General features: G+C 46.3%; 1 protein-coding gene across 2 annotated transcripts in view; it reads right to left on the reverse strand.

Moving 5' to 3' along the window:
- The window catches only part of TTC39C (tetratricopeptide repeat domain 39C), a 123167-nt gene extending 113245 nt beyond the window's left edge, over positions 1-9922 (reverse strand). Inside the window, exons 1-2 of one of the 2 annotated variants that reach the window (XM_032152635.2) lie at positions 9442-9922; positions 4217-4644 (exon numbers count right to left, since the gene is read on the reverse strand). In XM_032152635.2, the coding sequence (XP_032008526.1) occupies positions 4581-4644; positions 9442-9608 (231 nt within the window). In that variant the 5' untranslated portion in view covers positions 9609-9922 and the 3' untranslated portion in view covers positions 4217-4580. Of the gene's footprint in view, positions 1-4216; positions 4645-9441 lie in introns of those variants that run through there. The other variant, XM_032152633.2, reaches the window with a different exon arrangement.
- Between the last annotated feature and the right edge of the window lie 1438 nt (positions 9923-11360).

Here is an 11360-nt window from a genome sequence, read left to right on the forward strand (position 1 = left end):
TAAAACCACTTTAACAGCCAGTATTTTGCCTTGGCAGGTTAGGGCTATTTCCCTCCTTCCCTTAACATTTACGGGTAAATTTGGTCTGTTATTTCCTTTATTTTAAAGCATACCTGCTCTTTTCTCTCCTCTGCAGCACCTTCTCACCTTCTCCTAAATCCAATATTTCTTCATTATACAAGGGTGCAGTCACCTAACTACTTCATTTTATCATCAGATAAAGGTGTGCTGAGCATTTACACTTTAAAAATATATGTAGGCCAGGCGTGGTGGCTCCTGCCTGTAATCCCAGCACTTTGGGAGGCCGAGGTGGGCAGATCACGAGGTCAGAAGTTCAAGACCAGCCTGACCAATATAGTGAAACCCCGTCTCTACTAAAAGTACAAAAATTAGCCAGGCGTGGTGGTACACACCTGCAGTCCCAGCTACTCAGGAGGCTGAGGCAGGAGAATTCCCTGAACCTGGGAGGCGGAGGTTGCAGTGAGCCAAGATCGGCCATTGCACTCCAGCCTGGGAGGCAAAGTGAGACTCCATCTCAAAAATATATATATTATATGTGTGTGTATATATATGTGTGTATATATGTGTGTATATATATATGCGTGTATATATTGTGTGTGTTTTGGGAATTCTATTGATTTTCAGACATTGTATGCGTGAGTAGGTTATTTCATCTATCGATTTCATTTCAGGATCATAAAAGGGGAATTGCAAAATATTTGTTAGCAAAAGGGTGCATCAGTGTGACAGAGTCGAGAGTCACTGCTCTAGCAAGCTTCCCCTCCTAGCCACCAGGTTCTCCCAGAGACCAGTTCTTCCTGAAACACAGGACCTGGCTTTTGGAGTCTGGCAGTTACATTTCTACTTTCTCATGCCAGGCAGGCAAATCACATCAGAGCATTATCATAGCACCACCCCCTAGGGGTACCCCAGAGCCCTGCAAGGGATCAGGTGGGAGAAGCGAAAGTCCCACCAGCTGGGCTGGCCTCCTTGTCACTGCACACAACACTGAGCACAGAACAGCTCAGACAGCAGCCATCCCGAGTTACAGTGCCCAGGCCAGGTGCAGCTGACACCTGTGACCTCTTTGGAAGCAGGAGACTGAGTGTCATTAGGGCCCAGCTTTCTTTGTGATGGCACTGTTGAGACCTGCACGTGGCTCAGCAGCGGCTTTGCTTCCCATCGCCCTTACTCAGCACAGGGCAGCCTGGACGTTCCAAGGCAAAGGCAGTGACGGGGCCAGGCAGGAGCTCTGGCAACTGCTTATGAGAAGCAGAACATCAATATTAGGGCCCGTCTGGAGCACCTCAAATTGGGTCAAGAGACACACCCATGCCATCAGAATGGGAGGGAGTGATGAGGAACAAAGCTTTCAGAGCTTCTACAGGGCAGCTGCCTCCTGGTCTGCACTTGCTGACTGCAAATAAAGGACAGCTGCTATGCCTTTAACAACTTGGACCCCACATAACTCCAGCAACCTCAGGAAGGCCAGGAACACCTGGAGAGGCAGTCCAGGTATTACCCATCTCTACCATCTCAGCCCACTCATGCAGACAGGCAGACGTGTAAACAATTTTGATGCAACACAAGTGCCGGATAAAGGTAAGGACGGGATGCCGCAGGAGTGCAGAGGAGTCATACAACCTTTTTCTAGAAATCTGAGCTGTGTCTGGAAGAGCAAGATATACCTGGCTGGATGATGCAAAATATTCCAGCACAACTAGCATGGAAGGGACAAGGGGAGCAGGACAGGAAGCAGACAGGGCCACATCACAGGACATCGGAGGCAAGGCCAGGATACTGGGCTTTATCCTACACAAGACTGGGAGCCACAAAGGGTCTAAAGCTTGGGGTGACATCTCCCCTGAAGACAGATCTCTCCGGGGGTTTGATGAATAGCTTCTGTGTGTCAGAGTGCAATCTGCATATTGCTAAAGGAACTTGCCCCAAAATGGCTTTGACAGGACACATGTGACTCCTTTTACTGTAAAAGTTCTGTAAGAGAGGTAGATAGCACATGGTCACACCCAGACTCTGGGGCCAGGCAGCCCAGTTTTAACCCCAGCACTCCCCACTACTGCTGCGAGACCCGAGTTGGGCCACTTCATGCCCCAGGGCTCTTCCTCCTCCGTCTAAGGGAGATAATAAAGGCACCCCTCACAGAGCTGGCGGGGGGATTAAACGAGGAGAAAAGTTCAGGCAAGGCTGGGGCTGTGGGCTGGCTCAATGCTAGCCCACAAAGCAAAAGATGTGAGCCTTTAAAAGAATGTATTCTCTAAGTCACATATGTAGTTATCACTCAGTATCCATGGGGGATTGGTTCCAGGACCCCAGGCGGATACCAAAATCTGTGGATGCTCAAATCCCTGATAGAAATTGGCACAGTATTTGCGTATCACCTACACACATCCTCCCATATACCTGAAATCATTATGTGTTTACACTTATCATTATGTGTTTATATTGATGTACGCAAGGAAAAAAAATCACCTAAGCCAGTGAGTTCACAGATATTACAGCTTTGGACAAGACTAAGTGTTAAAGTGACTCTGTTTGAAGTAGATTTGAATAAAGGTATGAAGTAATGCCTCCTTGAAGGAAACCTCTCACCTTTGTTCATGGCAGAAACTCTGTGAACACAGACTTTTTAGAGAGATGAACTTCCTGACTCTCTAGGGGCTTTCTCTGTAATAATGGAGTTTTTCTGTAAGACAGGAGTAACTACCTTAGATATATGTAGGCATATTTCTTGTGTTCTGAAATTCTTGAGCAAGAAGGAAGAGATGGAGAAAGCAACCTGGGCTAGGGAAAAGGGTGGTGCAAACCACCAACCATCTTTACATAAGAAAGGCCCAGCTTGGCAGGAGAATCCCCTGAACCCAGGAGGCGGAGGTTGCAGTGAGCCATGATCGTGCCATTGCACTCTAGCCTGGGCAATGGAGCAAGACTCTGTCTCAAAAAAAAAAAAAAAAATAAGACAGAAAGAAAAAAAGCGAAACCCCAGCTCAATCATCAAATCCACTTCAAGGAGGCATGACTTTCTCTTCCTACACAGCAAATGCATGAATAATTTTACATAAAAACATGTATTCACAGTCACTTGTTCAGCAACTGTAATGCATTTTCCCCAGGTTAGCCCACAAAGGCTATTCAACCCCCAAATGGACCCACGTTACAGAATGAGCAGCAGCCTCGTGAATTTAGGGTGTTGGGAGGAGAGTAAGTGCTGAAAGAGGTGCTGTGTAGGACAGGGACCAGTTCTTCCCTACCCAACCCGACTCCGTTCACAGGGTAGAGCTAGCACTAGGCAGTTTTGAAGTAGATCAATTCATCTTTGCCACACAGCTATCTACTTTTCTGTACTTTTTTGATACTCTCTCTTCTCCCTGAGTCCTTCGTAGCCTCTTCCAGTCCCACTGTTGCTGCTGGGTAAATAGGAGGATTACCCTGGCAAAGGAGACCAGCTGTGAAAATGGTATTTCAGGAACTAAAACAGGCTGTGCGAAAGGTCTAGGCTCCTGAAATACCACTTTTGGGGAGCTACAAGTGGTTTCGTGTATCTAAATAGAAAGTGCTTCCGTGTTTCAATATTACTTCTCTCTCCCTTTTAAAAAAAATCCTCATCAAAACTTTATTTCACTCAATATAGCTTCTTTCAACTAAATTAGGGGGAAAAAGGTACTCTCACTCAACCGGTTAATACAATACAGTCAGCCCTCAGTGTCCGCGAGTTCCACAACCAGCCGCAGATCCAACATACTTGGAAAAAAAGGTTGCATTAATACTAGATATGCAGACTTTTTCCCTTGTCACTATTCCCTAACCAACACAGTATAACAACAATCTACATAGCATTTACATGATATTAGGTATTATAAGTTACTAGATGATTTCAGGTGTGTAGGTGGTAACGTAAATACTGCGCCATTTTCTATCAGGGATTTGAGCATCCACAGATTTTGGTATCCGCCGGGGGTCCTGGAACCAATCCCCCATGAATACTGAGGGATAACTACATATGTGACTTAGAGAACACATTCTTTTAAAGGCTCACATCTTTCGCCTTGTGTATTTGCACAAGTGTTTCTTGTATACTTGTACACACTTACAGAGACTTACATACACTATAGCACAGGTATTTTTTTCCTGATAATTTCCTCCAAACTCTCCTATTATTCTACAGGCAGCTGCATTTTAAAAGGAATCTCAGGCCAAATGAATCTTTAATGAATATTTAATTAGGACCTTTTCAGACAGTGTAATAGTTGGGGGAAAAAGATGCCTTTTTCCAACACACCATTGAGTTGAAGAGGATGGAAAAAGTCAACAGATGAGTTTCCTGTCTTTCCCGCCAGTTCCCTTAAACCATTTCTGCTTTTCATTGCTTCTCCTTTTCTTACATCTCTGCATCTGTGGACTCTCCTATCGTCTCCAGGAGCAAGGTAGAGACACATTCTTGTCTGTGAGCAGCTGAATTGTCTAGAAAACATGGACAGCCTGCAAGTCCTTCCAGTCCTCCCAAGAATCTGACATGGTTTTAGGCAGAGAAGAGGCTCAGAGGCCTGCTGACTCAACATCTCTTACAAGCGCCTTTGAGTTTTTCCAGGAAGCGCTGAGGTTTTCTCAGAAGTCAAAGAACTTTTTCTGTAAAAGGCCAGAGAGTAGATATTTTAGGCTTTGCATGCCGTATGGTCTCTGACACTACTCATTTCTGCAGGTGTAGGGCACAAGCAACCACAGACCACACATAACCAAATGAGCATCGCTGTGTCTCAAAACTTTATTTACAAAAACTGGTGTCAGGCTAGAATTGGCCCACGGGCCATAGTTTACCAACTCCTGGATTATATGGAACCATATGTATGATAACACTGGCTCTGCAATCCACATGCGCACAAAATGAGGCCACAGATCCTATGGCTTTCTCATATGGCTTTGTCACATGCGCCAAAAACTGTGTTAAACAATTTAGGGTCCATACATTCATTTTATGCACACTCACATTACTTACCATAAATTTTTCTTGCTTTTTAATACATTTTTGCCATTTTATAGTTTAAAATGGAAAAGGAAGTATCACAATTCATAGCAACTATGTACCAATAAACATTCATAATAACGATATATGTTTCCTATTTTGGTTGACAATGACTAAGTAGGACTCTTTAAAATATCTACAGCCAGAAACTGGTAGTAGCCCTGGCAGAGGTAAAAACTGCAGAAGTCTTAGGATCAAAAAGAATGCCAAGAGTTAAAGCGGGAGATGGGCTGGTAACCTCAAGAGTGGAGGAGGGTGGCTCAGCATCAGGGCAGCAGAAATAAGAACTGCGAAGCTCATTTGGGTCAGAAGCTCCAAACATCTCATGCTCCTCAGGCCTCCATGTGCTTCATTTCTGCCAGTCCTCTGTTAAAAAGTAATATCTCAAGCCATAAAGAGAAAAAAGGTGGTGACATTAGGATCCTGAAGTCCCAGGGAGCCAAGAGTGAATTATGGTTGTGACAGCCACGCTGTGGACAATGGTCATGGTGAAAAGTGAGTTGACGAGACACCCAGCAGCAAAGTAAACCTGAGAAAAGCACCGACCATGGGAAACACGGACTGACCAGTGGTAGGAAGAAAAGAAGTGTAGAACAAGCCATCCAATGCAACGGCCTAGTAATACTGGTGAGCGTGCAGTTCTGACCACTCTTTTCCCGATGTCATTTCAGGTCTCCACGTGGGTTTTTCTGCTGTTTCCTCTCCTAGGTTTCCGTTTAAACCTCACCACCTCTCACATTCTCCTTTTCTCCTTGCCCCGCCCCTTCCAACTCCTCATTCAACTGATTCACCTCTACCCCATCATAATGCTCAAGCATCATTTCCTCCACAAAGCTGTCCTTCAGGCTGGGTTAGACGCTGCTTTTCTTCTACAGGCTCCAGGGGACCATGTGTATGTCTCCCAGCCTCCGTATCACCATCAGGTTTACCTACACCTACACTGCAGCACCGGAGTATCTAGCACATGTCTTTGGCACCTAACCCACAGTCTATCTTATGTGCCTGAGCAACTAAAGGTCTGAGTGCACGTCACATATGCAAAGTGAGGAAGGGAATGAGTGAGTGAGGAAGGGAATGAGTGTCTGTGTGTGGAGGGGGAGCAACTGCTGCTAGACTAGAGCACTTGGCAGTAAGACCAAGATCAGGAACTTGAGTTCAGGTGGTCAAGATCACGAACTTATAAACATATGGACTTGGGTTCAAAGCAGAAGTGCCCTCCAGCAGGACAAATCTATCCTAACCTCTGGGAAAACACCTCAAAGTGCATAATGGTGGCTCAGCATCACCAAAGGGCAGCTTGTTGCTACATTATTACTATAGTTCCAATAGAAAGGCAGCTACAGTTTCAAATCCCAACCAGGGAGCTGTCCTATATTCCAAAAGAAGGCGTCTACTGTGCATATATTTCTAATTCCTATATGCATAATATCTGAATTATACAATCCAGACTTGCCACCAATTCGAGATTGGCCTTCAGGATAATCTGTTTCTACAAAGTAACCATTTCTCATCAGGCAGCTGTTGATAAACTTTCACCATTCTAGTAAGGTGGCATGAGAAAATGACCTTCTTGTTTTAATAAAAAATATTGTTACGCTAGATACAAAATATGTTTCTACTGTTAAACTGTAACAATAAGATTCTGGAAGGTTCACTAGTAGAGGAAGGGTGTCCCCCTGTGAAAACAATCATTAATAAAGGAGACAGAGAGGGTAATTTGCCTATCCCTGTTATGTAGATAAAATGAGCCAGGGGGGTGCTCCTCAAACATTTATCAAGTCACTGCTGAGCCTTCAGCAGGCCATTTAACTTTGGAACAGAAAGGGAAGTTTCCCAATGCATAACAGAATCTTAAATCTTTCATATGTAATACGTAAGATGAACTTTAAATAGAAAAGCTACCTGCACACAGGACATTGTGTCTTGTACTCGAACTATGCAGTCAAGAAGAAAACACAATACTAGCAGGGAAGGCACCACGTACAGAAGCTAGCTAGAGTTTATTGAGTGCTTACACTTAGTTGGGGCCATAGATTATTTCTTTTCATTCTAACCAACACACGATAATGTGGGTACTCTTATTGTTACTCCTATTTGATAGATAAGGAAGCAAATTTTGAAAAACCAAAGTCAACAGCCACAAAATGGCAAAAGTAGGACTGGAACCCAAGTTGCAGGACACTGGTCCATGATCACACCTGTATGCAACTGTGCTTTCCAAAACATACATCAGAAGCACCTTTTGGGAGGTGGAAGAACACAGTGATTGTCCACACCACAAACAAATCAGATGGAGCCAAGGAAAGCTGATGGGATGATACCATCTCTGTCTCCCTGTCTTTTTCCCTCCCAACATCTCTAAAAAAGGCTTTTTAACATTGCTGGAAAATAAGGTGGCAGAGCAGATGACAAATTATTATAAATTTAGTGAGGAAGGCAGAATGGTAAAATGAAAAGAGTCCTTGATTTAGAACTACAGTGTTTGTGTCCTGGTACACAGTAAAAACTAAGTCTCATGTCCCTCGTTATAAAACTGTCATAAGATACACCTCACTCTTTTGTTGTCATGAGAATAGTGAGAATATACAAGGGAATGTGTCTAGCACTGTGCTTGGCAGAAAAGAGGTACTACAGTTTTCCCTTCCTTATCTTCAGTTCCCATTTCAAAATACAAGCAGACAGCACCTAGCTATACAAGGTAAATATTCCCTGGGCACCTCCAACGCACTCGCCCACAGAGAAATATCTTTGAAGGGGCATCTCTCTGCTGTTGCTGTGAGAGAGTTTTCCAACCACTCATATACTGCCTTCTATTAACAGTGCATAACATTTTTTAGATAATGCAAACATTTCATGCTTTCAATGTAAAGGTAGTATTTTAGCCTACTAAAGCAGAAAAGGAAGGGGGAAAAAAGACCATCAAAATAAATATCACAGGAGACTTCAAAGCAAGAAGTACTTAAAGATGTAAGTACCTAAATCATCAACTAAAAACAGTAAATTTGACTCTACAACTCTCTCCATCCTTCTCATACAACACAAACTGGTAATCTAAAAAAGGAATCATAGCACGGTATAGGAAATATTCATACCTTTTTTCCTGAGGGCTTCTTAAAAACTACAAAAGAGAAATTGTGTGACAAGTAAACCTTTTAAATCCCCCATCAACAGCCTTTGATGAAACTCCATCTTGAAACCAGACTTGTATGCTTTAAAAATGAAATGTTCTAAGTAAAGCGAAGTTGTTTTTACTTTCAGACCAAAGGGGGGAAAATCACCGATTTAAAAGCAAAAGGGCTTTAGTGAAAAGTTCACAGTTGTGAGATACTTGCTTTGCCATTAAGAAGGTGGAAGCTCTGCTGGAACCACCATTCTTTGAGGTCTGAGACTTTAGACATTCTCATTCTCACAGACTCTGCCTCTCGATAACAGTTGTACATTGGTCCTCTCATTCCAACCAAACTACAGGGTCTCCAAAGTGTGAAGCATGTGGCCCTTAAACGTGTTCGGGAAAGCTGCTAATCAACATCCTTAAGGCTCGTCAACAATCAAACGGCAAATCCCAAACTTGCTTCCTCAATCCGAGAACAGACACTCCAGGTCCCCAAAGAAATGAAGGTTCCTTCCACTCCCACAGGAAAACTACCAGGTTTCAGTTCTTTCGCTTTATTTTTAAAAAGACAAATAAAAAATTTACTGAACACACGTGTTTTCCTACCATTCTCATATACTTTTTAAAAAGCCCTCCATTTTCTTCCTTCCTTTACGTTGGAGAAATTCATAATAAATAATGCCTGCTTGAAAGACATCAGGAACTCATTTTGAGGACTGAGTTTGTAGAAGACAAGGCAGAGAGATGAGTGGGCAGAGTTGGGCTGAAATTTTTAAATTCCTGCACGGCAAAGCAATTGTGCGTATCTGTTTTCAAACAATAAAAGCGTCTGTAATTGCACAATGATGCAGAGCCATGCGAGGCGCGAGGAGCAGGCAGCGGGTGGGCTCCGTGTCACAAAGGCTGCCGGGGCAGCACGCGAGCCAGAGTCACGACAAGCCCGGGTCCCAGGCTCGCTGCTGCCTCAAATCTCATCCGGTCCCACAGCCAGCTGCCCTGCGGAGAGAAGCCGCCGACCGGCATATCTCTGGGAGGGCGAGGCTGGGAGAAAGTGAGAGGGGAGACTGCGGGCGCGCGGGGCGGGCGCGCGGAGCCGGGGGTAGGGGGTGGACGAGGAGATGTGGCAGAGGCGCATTCCCTCTGGCTGATCTTGCCCGGGGAGGCGACCTGGGGACCGGAATCGGTGACCGACAGGAGGGGGAGGGGGCTCCCGGGGGCCGCAGGTCGAGGCGCGTGAGCCGGACACTAGGTGCGCGCGGCCGGGTTGGGGGAGCGGGGACGCGTGGGTCACCTGTATTGTTTGAAAAGCTGGTCCGACTCCCTGAAGCCGTTGTTGAGCAGCATGTTGATGCCGGCCAGGGCCAGCTCCGCGTCCTGCAGGGGCGCCGCCGCCGCTGCTGCCGCGTCCGAGTCTCCGTCGTCCCGCCGCCGCGGCCGCTGCTGCTCCGAGCCGGCCATGGGCGCGCAAGGCCCTGCGCTGGGCCGAGGCGAGGTCAGGAGCAGCTGCTGCGGCCCCGCGCGCGCCCGGAGCCCGGCTGTACCTGCCCAGAGCCAAGCAGAGCCGGGAGGGGAGGGGAGGGGAAAAGAGGGGAGGGAAGGGGAGGGAAGGACCGCGGAGGGAGGAGTCGCGGCCCGGCTGCGGCGCGACGTGGGAGGTGGGCGTCCGGCCGCCGCCGCGGGGATTACTCAGCAGCACCCGCCTGCTCCTCTCGCGCCCTCCGAGGCACCCGACTCGCGCGGGCCCCGAAGCGGAATCCGTTTCCGGGCGTCTCTCACCCCGCCAAGCTGGTCCCCGAGCGGCGGCCGCCTCCACTTCCTGCAGCCCCCACGCCCCGGCCCCTCCCGGGTCCCCAAGCCGCGCCCTCGCCCACCGCCCAAGGCTGCTTGGACACACGCACTGGAGACCCGTAGACCCGAGCTGCCCACTCTCCCACGAAGGGGCCGGACCCGGGAGTCGGGGGTAGGGCAAGGCGCAGAGGGAGAACCAGCGTGCGAATGTGGAAGGGAAGGGGACGGGGAACTCCGCCCGGGCCGCAATGCGAGCTTGCGGCGCTTTGTCCACAAGTAACTAAAACCCCACGCAGCCCGCGCCCGCGACCCCAGACTTCATCCCGACCCTGGGACCGCCCCCTAGGACCAGGGCATCCAATTCCCGAGGAGGTGGGCGGCGGGGGCGGGGTCTCTGGCACCTGCCCGGCCGCTCACCGGAGCCCCGCGCTGCGGGACTGCAAGGCTCTGCAAGGCAGAGCCCCTCGGATCCGGGTACCACCTGCTCCAGCCCGCCACCAACATTTGCGCAATGGGGCAGGAGGAGAAATGGAGGCCTATATGCCATATGCCCAAATATTTAAAAGTTATAAGTTCAGCTGCTAAAGTGTGTTCTATTCTCACACTGCCAATTATTCTTGCAAAGCTTTGGCTTTCATATGACCAAATGTCAACAAAACATCAAAAGTTACTGAATTTAACCATTATCACAGAAGTCTTACTGTTCTGATGATGGGCTGGTGATATCTGGATGCCTAATATTCTAGAGACAAGCAATTCAATCATCTTTATGTTTTTTCCATACATTTTTCTCTAATTTAGCAAAATCCCTTAATGTAGTGTTACAATCAAGATTATGTTCTAATGCCAAATTGGACAACCTTCCTTGAGTTGCTGTCGTTTTTAGAGTGTAGTTTATTAATTTCAACTTGGAGAAACTTTGCTGAAGCATTTGTTAGATAACAATTGTTTTTTTTTTTAAATGAAAGCAATGCTCAGGTTTAAAAATAACTCATGAATTTTAAACATGTCATCTATTGTCATGGGACCAATATGATAAGTTATTACAGAAAAATGCAAAATAATTTTGTCATATAAGTTGCTTTTACTTATTTTGTAAATTGTACCATCCCTTATAAGAATATCTAAATCCATACAGGATTTTCAACTTTTATAAATAGAAATTTTAGAGTAATAAGAATTACTGCCACTCCTTAAGTGTCATGTGTAACTGTTGCAAAACCATGCTAATTCTTGAGTACATCTGGAACCACAAGCTGGAACACTGACAGAAGCAAGAAAATGGACGATTCTCATCCTTGGGAAACAGTATGTTGTAATGCAGGAGTCACTGCATTCATGCTGTCTGAGAAGAAGGATTTGACAAGCCGACCTTTGAAAAAAAATCTAGGTTTTCTCGGATTTAAAATAATGTTAGTCTCA

This window comes from Hylobates moloch, unplaced genomic scaffold, assembly GCF_009828535.3.
Source record: "Hylobates moloch isolate HMO894 unplaced genomic scaffold, HMol_V3 SCAFFOLD_5, whole genome shotgun sequence".
NCBI lineage: Eukaryota > Metazoa > Chordata > Mammalia > Primates > Hylobatidae > Hylobates > Hylobates moloch.